Source organism: Syngnathus floridae, chromosome 16 (assembly GCF_059516105.1).
Source record: "Syngnathus floridae isolate MCC-2025c chromosome 16, RoL_Sflo_1.0, whole genome shotgun sequence".
Taxonomy (NCBI): domain Eukaryota; kingdom Metazoa; phylum Chordata; class Actinopteri; order Syngnathiformes; family Syngnathidae; genus Syngnathus; species Syngnathus floridae.
In genome coordinates, this window is record NC_142428.1 from 5661038 (window position 1) to 5682037 (window position 21000).

Genomic DNA, 21000 nt, shown 5'->3' on the forward strand with positions numbered 1-21000 from the left:
CAAATGACAAAAGTCACCAGGTATGATATGTAAACTTTCTTTGCAATTAGCGAACAAGATCTTAGTAATGAAAACATAAAAGAACTTCATCGGAAATTCATCCCATTGAGGGGACTTGCTGAGTTGAGGTCATAGGGGGGTAAGCCTCAGGTATATGTGAGGCGCTCTTGTTTCTTATTCCTGTCTGATTTAAGTGAGTCCATAGGGGGGCTGTGGTAAACACAGCAGGGACATGAACCTTCAGGAGAGGGAGAATGAGTGGCTGCTGTTCTACTTGGGCTTCACATAATGACCAACAAGCCCCCCTCCCTTTCTTCTCTACATACCAACTCCCTCTCCACCATCTATCCATCCATGCTCCACTTCTATAGGTTTGACCACTAAAGCCCTCATTCAACCTGAGAGAGTTCTCTCTTCCTTCTCGAGTTCAGCAGGTCCTTTTCAAGCTAGCTGGATGCATTCCCACTGTTTTATGGGAAGCATTGTGATCGCACAAGCTCTCTCAGGGGGGGACGGCACTTAGGAGCTGCTGATTTGATCTACTCTTCTTTCACAACGTTTCTCGAGGTTTCATCAAAACTTCCAGGACCACTCGCCATGGGAAGCCTCCGAGCAAATCAAATCCTCTGTGTCGTCGAAACGGCCATCGTGGTGCAACAAGAGAAGACACCTGATGTCGGGGGGGCGGTGGGATATAAGATTATAAGAGTTCCTCTTCACATCATGGCAGTCACATGAAAGCCATGGAACACTAAATATTCATCAACACTTGAAACACTTCTTCCAATATTTAGAGACCATTCTTTCCCGACAGACAGTTATCCTCATTTTAGTGAGCGACATGAACCACTGCAGATCCTTTGCAAGAGTTCAGTCATTTTAAAGAGGAATTAAATAATAAATGACCTGAATCAATCTCCTTTGGCAGGGTCTTTCACTCCAAAGAATTAAAGAGCCCTTTAACTTGCAAAGCCTTCTAATTATCACAAATCATCAACTCCGACGAAAAGTTTTCACCCAACTTGTAGTACTTAAACTGCTTTAGTTTTTACGACTTGCTTAATGATGCTTGATGCCTTAAATGCTTTTTATTATAGTACCAACATTAGCGTGACTTATTTTAATTTGTAATTTCCTATTTTTAGGCAACTTTAAATATGTTATGGAAATTCTTTTTTTTGTATCCAGCTTTTTCCAATGATCAAATTGTGAAACCGTCACGAAGCTTCTATATTTATTATCATTAGTGGTAATTCTTCGAACAAGTGACCTCAGAGGACGGTTCCTTTTGCACCAAGTCTCACAGGAAGGGAGGTTTTAAGGCCACAAGGAAATTGTTGACTGATTAGGGTCGAACAACAGTGTCAAGTTTTTCATGTTAATGTGTTCCCAGGCAGTAAAAAGCAAGCTCATTACACCTTCTAAACACTAGTTTAGAACTCAAACCTGGCACTAACTAAAGCGACATTCGAGAACCAACCCCCAAGTGGCCCAGCCTGCAGTCCAGGCCTGCTTGAATTGAATTAAATATCTCGGTTTGCAAGATATAAAAAAATGTTCATTAGTGATTTACTCAGTGCGCTCAACATTTCTTAATTTGAAAATAACAGATGTATCATCTTGTGAATGATTTAACATAAATGTTTCAAACATATAAAAAAAAAAAAATGCTCCTGCAGTCGTCGCTGTATCACAAGTGTCTTTTGCCGTATCATCCCCACATGATGACAGTGATAATTTGTTTTTTCTAATTGCGCATGGGAAACAAAATACGAAAGTCTTCAACGCTGGATGTTCCACTGAGGAAATGTTTGAATGAAAACAACAACCGAAACACAAATAGTCTGTGACACCGCAAATGTTTTTGCTGGAGTTTGTGGCAATTAAATCATCACAGGAGACTGTGCGGCAATGTTCCAAAGCCAGAGATAAATTGCTCCTAGACAGCAGTCTTCCCGAGGGTAGCTTTTAGCACAGCAATCAGCGTTTTGCAGCATGTTCGGACGCAAGCATTCATTTTAGAATCAAGTGTAAAGTATTTCCAGTGCATATATATATATATATATATATATATATATGCTAAAATAGGAATTCTGGAAGGAGGTCGAGATGGGGGCGAGTAAACAAAAAAATAATAAAAAATAAGGGAGAAACATATCACGCCCTTTATACAGTATGTGAGATGTGTGACGTTTTAGAAGTCAGGGGAGCAAAGCCTTGAGGGCATACAATCAATATTACATTTTCCATTGCCACCTTCATAGCTATTGTAAATGGCTTGTGTCAAAAATAATAACAGGTTGTATCAGGAACCTTGGGTTTGCAATTTTGCTCCGAGTGCTTGGAGGCCCGCGTTTGCTCTCTCTCCCTTCCTCCGGCACCGCTGGGTGTTAATGATGCTGTGGTGGCAGACACTTTTCACATTGCAGCTGACTTTTTTTTTTTCTTATGTCAAGATCATATTGCTCACTTCATCTCTTAAGTTCTGCCAGTACTGAGATAAGTTGGGTAAAAAATATTGTTCCTCTCAGACGAATATCTTTTTGTCTGCCCACTTTATGATGATCTTGACTTTTTTGACTTCACATAGACATTAAAGAGGAATGCATTAACAATGATTTACGGGAACAAAAAATGGAGCCAAATGTCAAAAGACACTTCAGTATTGAATTAATGATGTCAAATTCTCCTCTATAGCCTCCTCATTGGATAGACAAAAATTTCCAACACATTAAGTTCTGTTACAATCAGAAATGTCCCGCAAGACATAATGGTGTTTGTCCCCTGCCTGCTATGTGATAAATTAGTTTTAGCAGATACTGCTACAAAAATGTGCAAAAACCAAAAGTAATATGTCGTGACAGGATGCTGTTGTGGTCCATCATCACATCAACAGAATAGCCTAACAGCTTTTGTATGTGTGCTCCTTTTATTTCAGCTTCCAGCTTTTTTTTTTTTTTTACTGGGATGTCTCTGCTCTTATCTAAAGAGCAATCTGCAGGAAGTCACAGAGCTTATCTTAGCTAATTGTGGATATATTTGTGTGCGTGTCTTTGCACAAGAATTGGAGGTGGGTGGGGGGAGGGTGTCAAATGCTGCAGGATCCAGCAGAGCACGTCAGGGCATGAGTGGCAGGCGAGACTGACAGACACAATGCAAACGTCTGGCAGAAACAAACAACAGCAGCGCATACACAACAACGGCCATACAGAGAGTGACGGAATCACCCAGGGCATAGGTGACATTTAATCCATCCATCACATTCCGAGCCAAAAGGCAGATGTCAAGGTTGGTCAAACCTTGTGTGTATGCGCCGTTTGTGCGCTAAATGCAAATGTTTGGTTTGTTAGTGATATGATGTCACGGCACAGCAACAAAAGTGACTTTTAAAACAGATTTTTGATTGAATCTACATTTGTATCCCAGGCACATTTTCATTGCTGAGACACTTGTCAGTGGCTCGAGGCAACAAATACTGCTGTCCAATAAAAGGATGTGCAGCATCCAGTTGTGCCCAATGAGAGATGGCTTCAACGGGTGTCTTTAAGAGGTGATAAAAAGGTCTGTGACCTTCCCGAAATGAAAGACCCCTCCACCCCTCCTCCCCCATTTCTGATTTGTGAGCCAAAGCCATGGAAAGTGTTGTTGAAGGCAAAGCGAGTGGGTGGTCTGTCCCTGGGTTCATGCACCTTTCTCTGTACAAATAGTCCAAATTTACATCTTTTTAATGGCCTCCTGAGTGTACTGGCTGTTGTAAATCAAGAGAGGGGTTTTAACCTCTAGGATTCAGCAGGGGTTAATGCTAAGAGCAACGGTCACTGCTGTTTGGGGCTGAGGACCGAGCAAGTGGATGTCCTTGACAACCGCATGCTTCGGACCGTTGGAGGGCATATATGGCTTTGGGTCTGTTTTGGTTTACAGTTCATCAATAATTGAGTCCATTAGTGCAGTGTACTAATAAGCAAGTGAAACAAGCATTGGGATAATTTAAAGCATAGTTATTTATAATTTCTCTTAAAATTTGGAGTTTGACCTACAGTATTTTCCGCACTATAAGGCGCACCTAAAAACCTCAAATTTTCTCAAAAGCCGACAGTGCGCCTTATAATCAGGTGCGCCTTATTTGTGGACAAATATTGAGCCACTACAGCAGATGTGTCCAAAGTCCGGCCCGCGGGCCAAATGTATATATCTTATATATGGACAAAGTTTTAAAATGGGCCATTCATTGAAGGTGCGCCTTATAATCAGGTGCGCCTTATGCTGCGGAAAATACGATAATTTGGGAGAACTAGTACATATCTCAAAAGTTATACATATTTTGGATTTTTAACAGTGACTATATTGAAGCAATGCAACTCACGAGACTTCATTTCTGGGAATCTTGCACAAATCTCGTAAATTTACTTCAGATATAGACTCATTAATATCGGAATAAGGAGCCTGCAACCATTATTGACTAAATTAATGAAATGACAAATACCCGTGCAAGTTTTACCCTTTCCATCCTCCATTCATGTAGAATATACTTTGCCCATGGCATTTTCCTCTGCCATCATAAAGATCATTCACACATCGTGAAATCTCTGAGGTACCATCGTGAGCGGCACACCTGGTGGATCTCGGAAAGGCCATCAGAGCACCGGGAGAATTGGCTTTCCTCTAATTGAGATCCAGGCAGATGATTATCATTTGAATGTCTAATGACCATCTAAATGAGATCGCCTCTATAGTAAGAGTTCTATTTGACCATGACCTGCAGTTTCCCCAAGCATCTATTCCCCTGGCTTCAGATTATGTGACAGGAATATTAGAAATTCTCACGGCATGCCATCTCAAAAATCAATCGCTCTTTTTTACGGTAACACAGTCCCCCAAATCACAATTCACCAATTTTCCATGCAGTAGAAAATGTAGCCAGTTATCAATGCAACAGTTTCAAGACACTGAAAGGATTTGACTAACTACCGTATATAATTTCACTTGCGATTGATTCATTTTATCTAAGTGGCAATTTTTGACCCGTCAAACCGTAATTCCTTTTCGTCATTGCTTCATCAATGTTGATGGGGCTATTTCCGAGCCCATTCACCGAACAGGCGAAACATAGGTCTGACCTTATACAACAGCATAAAGCATTGCTTTCCTCGCCACCTCAACTCTCCATCCCAATCTATTGAAGATCAAATGAAGCTATCGATTACGCTCTCACAAATATGGCGAGCTGTGTGAGAATGACATCGCACTTAGAGATCATTGCATAAATGTATCCTAAATCACAAAAATGGAGGAGGGGTAGTTTGGAGTTGAGTGCTTGTGCATTCACTCAGAATTTAATCAATGGATAAAACTATCACATATCGATATTTCCTATGACAACTGCTTATCCAAGAGCTGGAAGACACTGGAGGCCTTTCGATCATCTTGCAGCTGAAAGGGCGAGTGAGATTGAGTGAGACACACGAATCTCTAATGGTGAATTAATACTGCATACAAAATTACTCCACTGCCACAACAGGGAAGATTCCATGTACAGCTTCTAGTAAATTTTGAGAGTATGACTTGGTGACTCTCATGCAATGGCAGCTAGTCTATATGGATCATCTCCTTGGTTGACCAGTGGAATAATCGGCATGAAAATAACGACAGTTTCATCTAAGAATTGCAAACAACCTATCTTTTTGCTTACTTATGCATCATAATGTTACCATACTGTAGTCAAGCAAGTCACCTTATTAACATCATGTGTAGACATTTATCGACCTGACTGCGATGGCGATCAATCTGTGGTAAGGAAAAACAATAATGCAGAGTTCATCCTCACACTGTCCAAACTCTCATGGGCATTTAACATTCGCCTTATACTGGCAGTAAACAACAACCTGAGGTTTAAATGCGTTAATATAAAATATTTTACAACACGTCCTGGTTGCTTATGTCATTGCGTACTATTTGATGCTGAATATGGTAATATCTTTGAACCTTTGACAATTCAATCAACTGATGAGAGTGGTCACATAATAAAGATGCCATTTTTCTCACTCAGCATAACGTGGAAATACGGAGCATATATTTGACCTAGCATCTGTCGGCGTAATAACATTAGCAGATGTATGCACTTGAACATACCATCACAAGAATGCCCTCACACCCACCAGCCTTTAAAACACAAACACTGTTGTGTTTACCTGCATCTGTGAGAATCAATAGAGTAAATATGTGGAATCAGCATCTGCGGAATGACAACCGTTATAAGCAGATGATTCCTTCACAGGATTTAAAAAAGCACCAGCCGGCTCACTCGTCAAATACTTTGATGTTTATTAAAATTGAATGGCAGGTAAAAGCGACAGGTCAGCATAAAAACAACACAAGCAAATGTAACGGGAGTGTGTTTGATTTATGCGCGTGGTCATCTGTGGCGTGTGTCTGCATGTGTGTATGCTTCCTTTGTGTGTTCAAATCAATGGTCATCCCCCTGATACAAGATGGTACCATAAATCATTGTTTGTTGATCACTTGTCACGAGGCAGTAGCCTTATGGCGTCCATCTAATTACTGCAGCTCACAGCCATGCTGGAAAAAAAAAAAAAGTTGCGTATGCCATGGAAAATTAAAGGCAGGTAGATTTCTAATAAATTTTATGGGCACTATTGAGGTTGCAGGAAGCAGCATTTTCTTTCAACTGCAAATTCGACTTTACCAGGCAATGTGTGCTGTAGAGAACAATTTAAACTTTGATGGGGCATATTTTTTTCTATTTAGTGTGTGAAGTAAAAAAAACAATCAAACATTTATATTATCATGTTTATGAACATTTGTGAGTCACATTATAAGAGGCTTTTAAAAATATTACAGGGTTGTATTTCATAATGTTGATTCCCTTCCCCTAATTTAAGGAATTTTGGATGCTCTTGGAAATAATCTTATGTTTAACTAAGGCAAAGGAAATTGCTCGAAGTTGGGTGATGAGGTCAGACAGGCTTCTAAGGGGCACTGAAGTGAGAAATCTAGTGAATTAGATATCAGTCACACGCCTGCAGTGTGCAAGGGTGACAGGAACAGATCAGCCCAGTGATCGAAATTGTAGCAACACAACTAAATCTCTTACTGCGTCCCTGCAATTGACTTGTATCTTTTCTTTTTTTTTTTTTAAACAAATTCAAGCACATCTTTATTGCCACTTTCCATCAAGTCCTCAGAGATTTTCTTGGACGGCAAACCTCTTGACATCTATGTTTGTGTCTTGTCGACAAACACTCGGTCCCTCAGTCAAATTGAAGCTGACATGGATGACTAACATTTTCTCTTTTTTTTTTTTTTTTTGCTTAAGAGCCAGGGGCCAACGTGACATTCAAAAAATCTTTCCCGTCATGACAAATTCTATGGAGTGACAATCTAACTGGTCAAGGTACACCACTGGCTTTTAGTGTCATTAACTTTTCAGCGGTGAGTGGGTTTCTGTGACCGTGGACAAAATTGCTCACAGCAATTACACGCTTGAAGCCGTCACTTAAAGAGGAGTATAGTTTCTGTAGTACGGCCTAATGAGAATATTAGTGAGTACTTTCAATGAGGGATCGAGCAGCTCGCAGTGATATGTATAAATGGGATCGTATGAGTCAGGAATATGCTGCACCAACTGGCCTTCATGTTAATTACTGCATTAGCCTTCCTAATTAACTAATCTGCACAGAGTCTAATAATTTACAAAATCACAGTGGCACCGTTTCTTGCCTCGGTCATTTCACCCCACTGATTCTCAATCACGCCCGGTTACATCTCGTTTATGCGTGATGAAACTTGTGTTAGCTTGAGGCTGAGCTTAACATGTTTAGCAGGAGCATATTACACTGAGGCCATGCAGGCTGCAACCTTTCATATACATTTGTTGACTTGGCATTCTTTGCATTCTATGGATTTCTTTGAAAGATATTTCGATGTCGATGAAAACCTGGAATACTCAGCCAAAGTTTGATTGTACCCCGTATAAAAGAAAATGTCAGGGAGAGAAGTGTAGGTCATCCAAAACATCAAGAAGCAGCAGGCCCACGTCTCAGGACTGCCTGTGGCCATTTGTAATGACCTACCGACATTCGTTCTCTGCCGGCTCAATCAAATGAATAACTCTGACCAGTCAGGGAAAAAGTAGCGAGTCAAGGTAAGTGTCCGTCTTGGTCGTGTTTGTGTGGATCAAGGATGAAGAGTGAGGCCACACGTCACATCTTTTCAGAGACAAGTGATCCCGCTGGCTATAAGCAATCACGTAAAAAGTCCCGCTGAAGTTTTGTCTGACAAATTTGTACACAGGCAATATGTTACGGACCTCCATATTACATTCCTGGAGCATGCAAAGTTGTCTCTGCAGCAACACTTTGATGGAGATCCATTAAAATCTACAAGTAGTTAATGGACTTTTTGGCAGCGCTTATCATTTTGCAGATGCAAGCCTTCGAGGGCATTACTGCCTTTTGCTAATTAGGGAGGTCAACCATCCATCATCCACTCCGGCATAATTTGTTACAGAATTGCTTAATGGCTGGATTAGAATCAACATGTCCGCTCTCTGGTGATTTAAAGTTTTTAACACAATGAGATACTTGGTGTTGGCCACTAGAACTACTCTTTAAATATTGATGTGGGTATTCTTTATTCTGGGCCTCACCCATTATTTTTATTTGGAAAACAAGCAATTTTAAGACAAGAACTGTTTTTTAATGTATAATAAAAATTGTATAAAATATATAAAATAATAAAAAATGTTATATATATATTCAATAAATAATGTAAAACAATAAAAATATATTATATATAGATATAAAAACAATGATTGACAAAAATATATTGTCAATAAACCAAGTTTCAAGGATGTATGCAGGTCAGCATCTGCTGACTAAATTAACAAGTGACACATCCATGTTAAGCACTCCATGCTTCCTGTGTGCTAATTATTTACTGATGCAGCAAAGGCGACCAGATGAAACCCAACATTCGCTTGAACTGTGAGGGGATGCCCTGGTGGTGTCACCTGGGTAACTTACAAGAAGATAGAAAGATAGGGAGGGGGCTGAGGGGGTTGCAGATTGCAGAATGAGGCGGGGCATGGTCAGATTGCCCTGGTGGAGAAGTTCACTGGTGAGTCAGGAAGGGAAGGAGGGAGGGAGAAGGGCGTTGCACAGCGGGAGGAACAGCGGCTGAGTATTAGATTTCAGATGCATATGAATGACCAACTGCTGGCTTTGCTCTAGCTTTAGGGGGAAATTGCATGGGCTCCCTTTGAGCTGCACTTTTGAATCTAGATTACTACTTTGCTTAATCCTGGTGTGGGCAGGTAGGGGGTCATGAATGTCTGTTACCGGTGCCATTAAAATGGAGACTTGCCGAGAGGTACTTTACTTCTTTTAAGTTGATTTTACAATATAGCTACAGTGACCAAAGCGCTCCAAATGAAGCCATTAGTTTGTGTTGAGAGCCTGTTGATTTATTTTTAGTTCATGCATCTTGCTAGGGGAACGACACCCACAAAAACCCAAGCATTGCTCTTTCTTGCTCTCTCTTGCACACTCACGCAATCTCGGTTCCAAGAGCGGGGGAGGAGGTATTGCTCTAGTCTTAAATCCATGCATCCGGGCAGATAGCCAAACAGACTTTCCTCAACAGCAAGCAATGAGAGCGCTGAACTGAAGTGATAAAGTACTACACAGTCCCTTTGATTAGTTGGCAAATACGTTATCTGTCCAAGTATAAATATAGACATTTACAAGGGAGTAATCAAATGATCAAAGCCGTTATCCCGAGTTGCAAAAAGTTGCGTGTTTTAGTAGGTTGCGAATGTTGCGTTCGCCAATGTTGGCCAGTCACCAAACCAGAATTGTGAACATTTTCAAAACTGGTACATCCATTGGAGGACGTTGTTCAAACATGGGTTGCGATAAGACCGGTTTTTGAAATTTTGATAATTTCTGGTTGACAATACAACAAAACCATTTTGCAAACTTGAACCAATGTGTCATCCAAACACTTTGTATTTCAACCTAAATGAATCATCTACAAAAAAAATCTCAGCCAGATTATGATATCATTCAGATTTTTCATCAACACAATCCATACAATTAATTCCATTATAAAACCCAAGTTTTTCCAATTTTCTCATTAGAAAGCAAGGCCATGCTCCCATTGCTGCTGCTACAGACAAATATCAAATGTTCAGTCACAATTAATTGCAAACACAGCTCTGCAAATCCCAAACTGAGCACAATCAGGCCAAGTGACTTTTATGATTGCTCTCTGAGCAAATGTCATTACAAAACGCCTCTAATTACACTGATCCCATTATTGAGGCATTTATGAAACGGTCTAGAAATTATTTGTTTTCTCCCGCAGTGTGCAGCGCAAACACAATTCTCAACCCCAAATCGGCAGAATGTCATCCGAGGGCCTCTGTGTAATTAATAGGATTACTCCGAGTTGAAAAGAGAAGCAGGTGCGCCTCCGGGTTCCTGCCCTCCCCTTACAGATAATTCACATGAGTGATGCACGACCTCCAGCGGCTCCCTACAGAAAACTGACCTTATCCCAATGAGATCTTCCCACACGTCAGAACATATTCGAGGAGGATTGATTGAACTGTTTGTTTCTGTGTCGACGAGACAATACCACCGCTTCAATCAACCCCCGACGACCCACTGAGTCTACTCCAAACTTCTCTACTTGTTACTAAATAATGAAAGTGCAATGTGAACAATTGGAAATGGGGGAATGTTCGCTTGCAGCTTGAGAAGAGACTTTTGAGCAGTTTGTTAGTTTGGGAGTCGATTACCGTAGATTCAAACGTGGCTAGTTTTTGTCAACATAAGCACAACATATATATTTAAAATTGATCGCTAAATCAACGATCCAGAGGTGGCTCATATACAGACAAGCACTCTTCCACTCGTAAAACATTTTGTTAAATAGACATAAAACGGTAAATTTCCTTTGGGATCAATATTCTCTAACGTATTATTTTTTAATAATAAGGCTTACGATGAGAGGGGGGTCTAGGTTACGATTTTCATAATATTGTAAAATGGGAAAAAAAAAATTGAGAACAGCTTTACTCACTAAAAGGTTCTCTACATTAGGGTCCATATTGCTTTTTGCTGAAACAGTGTCTTGTTGGCCATTTGGTTAACGTCAAAGCTGTTTTATAGCGGGTCTAAAAGCAAACATTTCTGATTGAATTCTATAAAAGGTGTGAAAGCAGGACATGTGTGTGAAGTGGTGGGCAAACGTGAGTAAGCCACAAGGAAAACAAAAGGAACAGAGCACTGCGTGTACATACAATATCACACAATCCAGCAATATTTACTCTACCACTGCTTTGCCCCACCAAGTCCAAATCGAAAGCCATCCGTTGGTGGACGTTGCTCAATGACGGTTTGAGATTATACTAGTTGATTTACCAAGTGACATCATAAACTGTGCATAAGGCGCTTTTCCCAGAGCTAAGAACTTTAGGACCTTAGAAATTGAGCTCCTGTGTATTTTATTGGTAGACTCTACTCGGGAGTACTACTTTTCTTTCTACTACTTTACTCCACCAATTCCGATAAAAAAATACCCCCAATCCGCAACCACCCCATCAGTTTTCCCTTCTTCACCCCCTTCCAATATGCACATGTGCATGCTCAATCTCGCAGGCTGCTCAGGCGCCATGTGGTGAATTGGGTCCTGGCCACCCCCTCCCCGTCCCACAAATGTGAAGGGATAGTGGATACCAATGCAGCAGATGGGGCTGATGCGCTCATCTCTGCCTCCGAGCACATCCACACCAAATGGATAGCCATCAACAGCAGCAGGAGGAGTCGCCCCAGGGCCAAGACTAGAGCAGAGGATACTGAGTCTAAGATGTGGCAATTTTACAGACAAATTCAGCGAGGGGGATGAATGGGCACTTTGAAGGTCCGATGGCTAAACATTCATGCCTTTCTCATTTGGATTCATGACTAGACTATTAAAGTGATATTTCGAGGCTTGTATAACTCATCGGACAGAAGGAACCGCTGTCAGTCAAGCAGACACGGCAGACAACAGGCCCGGGTACAATAAATCCTTCCGACTCGTAAATTAACCGACAGTAAGCAGGTTTAAATTTAGGTGAGCGCTGTTGTTATTGTCGTGAAGAAAGCACCAGCAGTATTCCCATAGCGATATTAGACAGCTCTTGGGGGAGGGGGGGGAGCCGATGTGGATCAACGATGACACAACATGGAATCTTACTGCACGGTGGCATAAGCTCAGCCATGATGTAATGCATCTGAGCTCACCGGATGAGAGTCAGCATGCAGGGAGAAGGAGGGGCGCTTTAGGAAGATGCGAGGGATACATAACAGGCTTTGTTATTAAGAGATTTAATAATAAAGAGGACGCTGTCGTAACATGTTTAAACGTTGGGTTCTTTTGGTGGTTTTTGTGTCGGGGATTTGCTTTTGACTTCAAAATGTAGATGAATGATTTAAAAGCTCATGGAATGGAAAATGACTTACTCGTGTCACCCCCCCGATGAATCGACCGCCGCATCTCTCGAGGATTTCAGATTCGCCCTTTTTATTTATTTAAGCAGGATATAGAAGGAAATTTCAACGGGTCACTAATTTCATTTCAACATGTAGCAGTGGCATTAGCTCTGAGCAGATATTTCAGAGGAACACAAAATCAATGTTGAGATTCTGCTGGGAATAGCCGAGGAACCCATTAGCAACTTTGACCAATAGGTCAGCTAAAGTAATAGCTGGATAAATGTTTTATTACAGATTTGCAAACCGACCTAATGGGGGGCCAGTACCTGCGCGGCCATGCATGGGAAATATTAATCATCGGATTCTATTGCCGTAATGAACACAAATCTCTCAGCAGCCTGAGATGCGTGGCTCGTATGATCTATTGGAGGCGGAGCTCTTCGGCCACGCCTCGGAGGAGACTGGAGGACGCATATGTGCAAAGACGTAAGCACTTAAAAGTTCATCATTTTACATTCTCTGACATTGTACTGTGACATCACTTTTGGAGGAGATGTTTTCTAATTACACCTAACTTATACCTATGACAACATCTCAAACATTTGTCTTTGCCATGTGGGGGGGATCTGCACATAAAGTGACGTATGGGTACTTTTAACAGTCACAAATCTTTATTTTGACCTCTAAAGAAGAACATATACTACATACGTATATATATGTGTGTGTGTATATTTGTATATATACGTGTGTGTATTATTCCTTATAAGTATTGGATCGCACAGATCCACTTTTAATTCTTTAATCCTCTGGCCACATTATCACAAATGTAATATATTTTTCATATTTTATATAATATACTATTTTCTCAGTCACATCTATTTTTTTCATTTTTATTTATATTTATTTTATTTCATTTTAAGTGTATTTTTCTTATGAGTGCAGCCCCCACCTTCCATTTAATATCATAACGCCATTCATTTTATCTGAATGCCACGTGCGGCGTCCACTGAATAATCGTTTTAAATCGTCTTTAGTTCCAAATGACACTCCCCAGTGATATTTTTAAGAATTAACAGATCGCTAGACTGAATTTCCACAGTGGAATTATGTTCTTAACAACACATTTTTATAGATTAGAAGACATCTGCCTGGAACAAGTGCAAATGTTTATCTCAGAGTGAACATATGTCAGATGTGGTGCTTTTTTTCTTTTTTTGCACATCTCTCAAGCGGCTCAGCGCTGAGCATGGAGCTACTTTTCTGAATGGAAGCCAGACACACTGAGTGCTCCCACATGCTGGGTAGGGGAGGGAAGAGGGTGGGGGAAGCGGCTCCTGTTTCCAGCTCCGTCTCCAAGGGGACCACCGAGCCCACCAATCGCGTCGCTGAGCGCCGGCAAGCGGGCGATTCAATTGTTTAAAGGCGCAGCAACCGCTTTCATGTTGTGGAAGTAAATCAGTTTCAAGACTGGAGTTAAGCACTTTTCTTTCGTTCCTTTTTTTTTTATTATTAAATGTGAAATCACATGTTATTTTGAGCCCATCCACTTCTCACAGCATCTGCCTAAATACAAACTAGGCCTCATACTGTTAACACATCCTTTTTCAAAACAAATAACACAGTTGTGTACATATACATATATTCACAAACTGAAAGGACAGTCTATGGTGGTAGGTTGTTATTTATTCCAAAAAAGATGACAGGTTCACACTCGGAATGTGAAGTAACTACTGCCCAGAACTTCCAACAAGGAAAACAAAAAAAGCCTCGGCATATAATTAAGTCATATTCCAAAAACCATTTGTTCTGCTTTTTATCAAACAGATTTCATATGAGACTCACATAAAAATAAACTGCTTTTTAAGTGCAAGAAATAAAAAATACAGGTTTATGGTTTATGATAAAAAAGAAGGCAGTCTTCAGTTTTAAAATAAAGTTTCATTTAATGAAACCGGAGTGTGGAATGTAGTTTTTTTTTTTTTGCTTGCTTTGACCACCACGGTATCACACATGCCCTTTTGCAGAAGTAATCGTCACGTCAACTGGTTTGCCCCCCCCCACCCTCACCCACCCCGATATTTCCAATAACATTCAAAAATGTGTTTGTATTTATCACACCACAGGCCATATGAACTTGTTTTGCATCAGTTCCAGCTGATTTGTTTTTATTCTTTGTCTGCCCGGACAGGCTTCAGCATCATAACATGAGAGGATGTCGACAGTGCACAAGTCTGTTCAAATTTTCCCATCACTTGCTACAATTGTTGATGGTCTGTTTCTTAAAGAGTATTATATTGCACAAAAAATGAGAGGGGCGAAAAAACAGTATGTGCCATAAAAATACCAAAAAAAAAAAAAAATCCAGTTTCACACCTGCGATCGGGACCCATCCACATATCACGAGTATGATATACATAAACTCCTAACTTTTACTATATTACAGTACATATACAATCTTGAAACTAGTTCCAGCTCTGAGGTATGTGTATCCCCCATGACGCCATTGTATTGTCTACAAATACTCAACAAATCTGCTCTACAACTGTACAAAAAAAACCTAGTTGAAAAATCACAAGGCATTTTTGATGCAAGTTTTAATTTAACTTAATCCTTAAAACCAGGACTCCCTTGCATGCGTAAAAACAAAACAAAAAAGGATAAAGGGAAGAAGTGCCTGAAACTCACTGAAAGCACAGTAAGAACATTCCCTTTTGACTGTACAAAAATATGCCTGAAAATATTATCTTACTTTTTCTTTTAAAAAGATGAGGTCTGTCATGTATCAAAATGTTTCCTCCACGTGTTGTGTGTACACTGCTGAGGTTTGTCGAATTTATCCAAACAAGGAGGAGGTAAACGGAACCGGTTACAAAAAACAAAAACATTTGATTTAGAAATTACAGAAACCGTGTGGGTTTTTTTTTTTTCGCTGATAAAGTAACATCCTGAACAGTTCACAGATTTGCTTCGAGTCAGTCCACAAGTTTCATCTCCCTGCAGTTTGTCTAAAAAGAGGATAAGATGCATAGAAGTCATGTTTTTCCCCCCTATGCAGCAGGGAAAATCCAGAAAACCCTGTCATGCTGCCAGATAATTTTTAAAAAAGTCTGCAGACTTGTGTTTGCTTTTATGTTTTTTTTGCTACCATCTTCTTAAGCATCTCAAACCTCACCTTGCCTCTTGGTCCTGAAACACAGGACCACCTTCCCCACCGAAAAGGAGGGAGGCAGGGTCTTTAGGGACAACTTGATCAGGACAAACGCATCAGTGAATTTCTCTCCTCTGAATTATTACTTTTTTTTTTTTAAACTCAGTATGTAAAGACCAGGTCTGAAAAGTTGGCCTCCAGCCAGTCCCCTGCGATCATCTCACTGAGTTCAGGCGTGCAATAGTCTGGGAACTCAAAGTGAGAGCCCAGGCTGCCCTCGCTGAACGAGTCCAGATCTTTATCCACAAGGGACAACGACAGGTTCCCTGAATTGGGGTTGCCCAGCTCCGAGCCAGAGGCGCTGGAGGCGAAATTCAAACTAAAGTCAAACAGCAAATCGTCCGCGTCCTCGCCGGAGGAGGAGCTGCTGGATGAGGAAGAAGAGGAGGAGGACGTGGAGACCGACCTGGAGGATGCTGGTGAGAGGGAAGCAGCATGCAATGTGCTCTGCTTGGAAATGTTCTTGATGTTGTAAAAGAGTCTGTTGGTGGTGCCGGTGGTGCTGGTAGCTGAGCCGCGCATCTCCTCGTACATGCTCGCCCCCTCCGACTCGGCCGAGGAGCTCAGCGTGGGGCTGGCGGGCACTTTGGCGACGTTGTACGGCCTCAGGCGCTCCTCCTTAATCCCCGCGACCCGGTGGTGGTGGCGGTGCATGTGGTGATGCATATGGTAGTCCTCCTCGTAGTCATCGTCGTCCTCCTCCTCATCGCTGGGCTCGCTCTTGATCACTTTGGCCGCCTTGAAAGCCGAGAACACCCCGCTGCACTCGTCCGCGTAACCGTGCGAGGACTTGGGACCGCTCTTGGTCTTAATCTTGCTGCACTTCTTGCTCGGGGTCTTTGCCATTTTGCCGCACTTCTCCGGCGACGGCGCCGACTTGGAGCTGTCGAGCTTTGGTTTCTTCTTGGGTCTGTACTTGTAGTCGGGGTAGTCGGCCATGTGTTTGAGCCGGAGCCGCTCCGCCTCCCGAATGAAGGGGATCTTCTCGCTGTCCTTCAGCATCTTCCACCGCTTGCCGAGCCGCTTGGAGATCTCGGCGTTGTGCATGTCCGGTGATTGCTCCATGATCTTTCTCCGCTCGATCTTGGACCACACCATGAACGCGTTCATGGGTCTCTTGATGTGGCCCGTGGCGGTCTTGCACCAGTCCGGGTTGATGGCCACCGGGCTGCACGCCATAAATTCACTCTCCTCCGAGTCCGTCGCCTCCCGTGACATGCTCCCGTCCGTCTCGCTGTTGTCGGTGTGTTGCACCATGGTGCCACCCCAACGTCTCTCAACACTTGGTCAGCCCCGGCTGCGTCCTCTGTTTTTTCCTCTCTATTTCCCCTTACTCTGGTGTCTGGGCACCGGTCTTTTTTAAAGCGTCCAAACGCGCGCGTCTCAAGCTCTGCACTCTTTTTGCAGACTTCCAAACTGCCTTCTTAACTAGTTATCGGCTTTTTTCGTGCCGTTGCGTCATGGTGCGCCGTCCAATCAAGTCGCTTGCACTCCGCCCAACAGACTCCATCCAAGACTCCTCTTAACCCTTTTAGTCCTCCCCGTCGGAGTGGGGGATGAGGAGGAGGAGGAGAAGAAGGGGGAGGAGGAGAAGAAGAGGGGGGTTGGTGGGGCTACGCTGTGTCTGGGCCAACACTTCGGCACAGACGAGATGACCATCGTGCAGCCTAGTGCGTAAAAGTGCGTCTGTGGGCTGGGGGTGCGGTTGAATACCTTTTTATTTTAGTTATTTAATAGTAAATCTATAAGACGGTTATGCAGATGTTTGTTCAGCAACGAGATGTGATTATTTGCTTTTTTCTGCTTCCTCTCCCTCAGGTTGGATACTGAAGGTGGCGCTTGGACACTGTTGCAGACGCTTGGATGCGCTGAATGCGTAATGCCCGTCTACGCGCCTGGCTAGTTCGAAAAAAAAAAAAAAATCGGAACCCTAGCGTTATTTGTTATCTTGGATATCAGCTCCCCTAAGATGCATCTAACCAAGTGTTATTGTCCCAGCTAATCTATTTTGGTGACGTTTCTTTTCCTGTTTGTGTGTGTGTGTGCGCGCGCGTCTGTATCAGAGGGAAAGAAGTAGGTCAGTAGTACAGTATCTTTCCAGGTCGTTTTTTTTTTTCTCCTTCCCAAAAGTATTGCATGTAACATTGTATTTGCACATTTTAATTAAGTAAGAATATAGGTCAAATAAATACGAGTATATGCTTTGATTTAAATATGGATTAATATGCATGTGGTGAGTTAAAGCATGCAAACAGAATGGTATCCCAGTTTGACGACTCTAATTTTGATCTGCATTATCATAGCTCAATTTTTGTCATCGGCGTATATGAATTGAAACCAGGTAAACAAGATAAAATCTAATAATTTACAAGACTTTACAAGACTCTCTGGGCTGGCGAGATGAAAGCTAAACTTCTCAAAGGTGTGCAATGGTAAATTGTAACAGCATTTCAGGAAAAGATCATACTTCAAACACACATCCCACATGAAGGGGGAATATCCAGCACAAAAGAATAATAATAAAAAAAAAATCAATGCAATCGTGAAGCCTTGCCCATACGTATGCATATGACCTGTTGACATTTGCTGTGTCAAGAGTGAGCAGCATCTAGGTAGCTACTCTTGTACCCCACCCTTCCTCCATCCCGTGTCTGCAGGCCCTGGGTGGTAGCCAGGCAGCACCGGGCCCCTCTCTTTTCTCTCTGCTTCGTCCCCTAGAGGGCAATCACTTACCCTTTTGAAACCCTCCCCCCACATACACCCTGCCACCTTATTTCCCCCAGCTGGGGTTTAGGAGTGTCTCTACCAAGGTAGTCAGCGAGAGCATAGCAAGGGAGGGGTGTGGCCTATGGACGGAAGGGGGGCTGCATCATGGCAGAAAGATGCTGAGATCGTTTTCAGTTTCTGCCTCTCGGATACAGAAAAGGCTGCGATGATTCATAATGATGCTGCTGGTAGAGCTTCATCCGATTTTTCATTTATTGTGATATTTTCTGCTGTTTTAGTTATATGATTTGTAAACTGCAACTGTGAAAGCACTATATTAATAAATATGTATTATTTTTAGAAGGGTAGTTCAAATCATGGTTACAAGGGCATTCTGGTTCAATTCAGTCTTATTAAATAACCAAAAGATAAGGATCAGGCAAAATGAGTAAAGGACCTTTTGTGATTGCTTCCCTTGCCTTATCTCTTCATGATGCTTCCAGGCTGGACACATGAATCACCAGCCCGCTTAATGATGAGCATGCAGGGTGGCTGTCCTGCTCATTAGCATGGCTCATTATTGGCTGTGAATGAGGTGTGGTGTCAGCTCATGCAGCCCCTATGAGTCATCTTTGGGAGGGGCTGGTCGCCATGTCTGCCTCTCGCGAGGCAACCCCACCCACGTCAGAGCCCATCCCCCTTCTTGTTTCACCCACCTGACTGCCTCTACGATCAGACTGAAAGGAATAGTGAGGTGTCATTCCAACGAAAATATACAGAGAAAATCTCGTGTCCAAAATGCTGATTCAAATGGCAAAATTGATGTGAAAAAAAACATTTTAGTCCAATGTATGGAATAATTTTCTTAGCAAATCTTCCTCCAAGTGTGATTTCTGCTACACCCCATTCCCATTGCACCCCCTCAAGGCTGACGCTTAAATGCTTATTTGCTGCCTCGTGTCAAGGGAGAGGACTTTTTATTCTAGAGCGATGGAGTGTTGAATTAAGTGATGGTTTTCATGTAGAAGCATTGAAAGAGGGTTTTAGGGAAGGGAGGGGGAAAAAGCAAAACAATTCTCTTTGCATTGCTTATCTTAAAGCCCCCTGAAAGCAGCTGCTGCACTCACAAAGGGCCAGTGAAGCGTTAGATCAATACTAACCCTGGCTGGAGGCTATCTGATGTTCAAAATGCATGGATCCGTCTCCTCTACATAGCCCTGAGACAGGTGTGGACTTCTGGAAGCCACTATCTGATGGCCTCACAATGGGCGAGTGGGGGTACAGAGGTGGGGAGGTAGCGTATAAAAACGCAAATTGACTTTTCAGTTGACACATTCTTGGGTATCCTGTGTGCTCAGGTTACAATGTTTATTGTCCACACCGTCAAGTGTCGTTTCTCATGGTGGACTCACTTCGCACTTGCCTTGTGTTTGAATTTGTGTAACAAGTTCCAGAATTTAAACCGCAGCAGAAGGTAAATTGCTTCTCCTGTACAGCACATTCGCAGGAACCCAATCTAGTCTTATAAATGTGATGATTTAAAGTTCACGAGTCAGTTGCCACGGCCTCTGCCCGTGTCTTCGAGATGTCACTAAAAGTGCTTCGCTGCCTGCCTGTCACTTTATGATCTCATTCCTCACACTGTCTCCCTTGCTCCCTTTTTTTTTTGCAGATAATACAAATGAGGAACAGTTGGGGAACTTGTTGTTGCACCACTTGAGTGTTTGCAGCCTTTGGGCCATTTTTAATCCTCCCTTCACCGACCCCCAACTCCTCACTCTTAGCGTTTTGCATCAGTGATTCAATGCAAATGGTTCTCCCAGGTGTCAGGTTCTTTGTTGACCTCCTTGATGTGGCCTCTGTGTCTCAAAAGCCTGATGCTTAGCAGATACTTGAGAGTAGAGTAGCTTGTCGTGAATGTAAACAGTTGATGCTTGAACACTGTGCCGGAATGCAAGTGTCGCAGACAGCCAATAAGAATAAACGACTCGCGACAAAGCTTCTTTGCATTCGCCCTGCTCGGTAGTCAGCTCCAGCGTAGGAAGCGCCACTCGCATCAAAATGTTATTTCTAGAGGTAGGTATCATGTCCCAGTGAAGGAATGGTACATTCGTACGTCAACGATAGACGGACACTTTGCGGACTAAGAATAAGGTGTGAAAAAGTACAAAAAAAATGACAGACTGAGGACGGACGGAAGTGCTTTTTTGTTCGTCTGCATCAATAACTAGGTCAAGTACCGACAAACCTCTCAGTCCGTCTAACGGACCGTTTCGGCACACCAACATGCTGGAACGATTTTCAGTTTCCAAAGGACAAACGATGGACGAACAGACGGAGCAATGACGGACGAAGAAGTTAGAACGGACCATTAAATTTGGTAAAAAATTCAAACCCAGAACATCTTGACTAAGAAGCAGACACAATCGCCCCAATTTTGATCCCTACCAGGAAAACTGAGCTTCTTCACAATTTTCTTCTTTGTTTTTCTATATTTAGGTAGCACCATAACTCTAGCATATCCTAAACTACTAGTCATGAGAAAATTCAACATAAATATTATGGCACTCAAGTGAATCTTTAACT

General features: G+C 42.3%; 1 protein-coding gene and 1 long non-coding RNA gene across 5 annotated transcripts in view; both read right to left on the reverse strand.

The window, feature by feature from the left end:
• The window catches only part of LOC148385285 (uncharacterized), a 194214-nt gene that overhangs the window by 70618 nt on the left and 102596 nt on the right, over positions 1 to 21000 (reverse strand). The window contains exon 4 of one of the 4 annotated variants that reach the window (XR_015853076.1): positions 6298 to 6576. The exons of the other annotated variants lie outside the window; for them this stretch is intronic. This is a non-coding gene — a long non-coding RNA (uncharacterized LOC148385285). Of the gene's footprint in view, positions 1 to 6297; positions 6577 to 21000 lie in introns of those variants that run through there. 4 annotated transcript variants of the gene reach the window in all.
• sox11a (SRY-box transcription factor 11a) lies at positions 14164 to 17463 on the reverse strand. The gene has a single exon (XM_088401233.1). The coding sequence runs from the start codon at positions 16963 to 16965 to the stop codon at positions 15811 to 15813; it is 1155 nt and encodes a 384-aa protein (XP_088257359.1). The 5' UTR covers positions 16966 to 17463; the 3' UTR covers positions 14164 to 15810.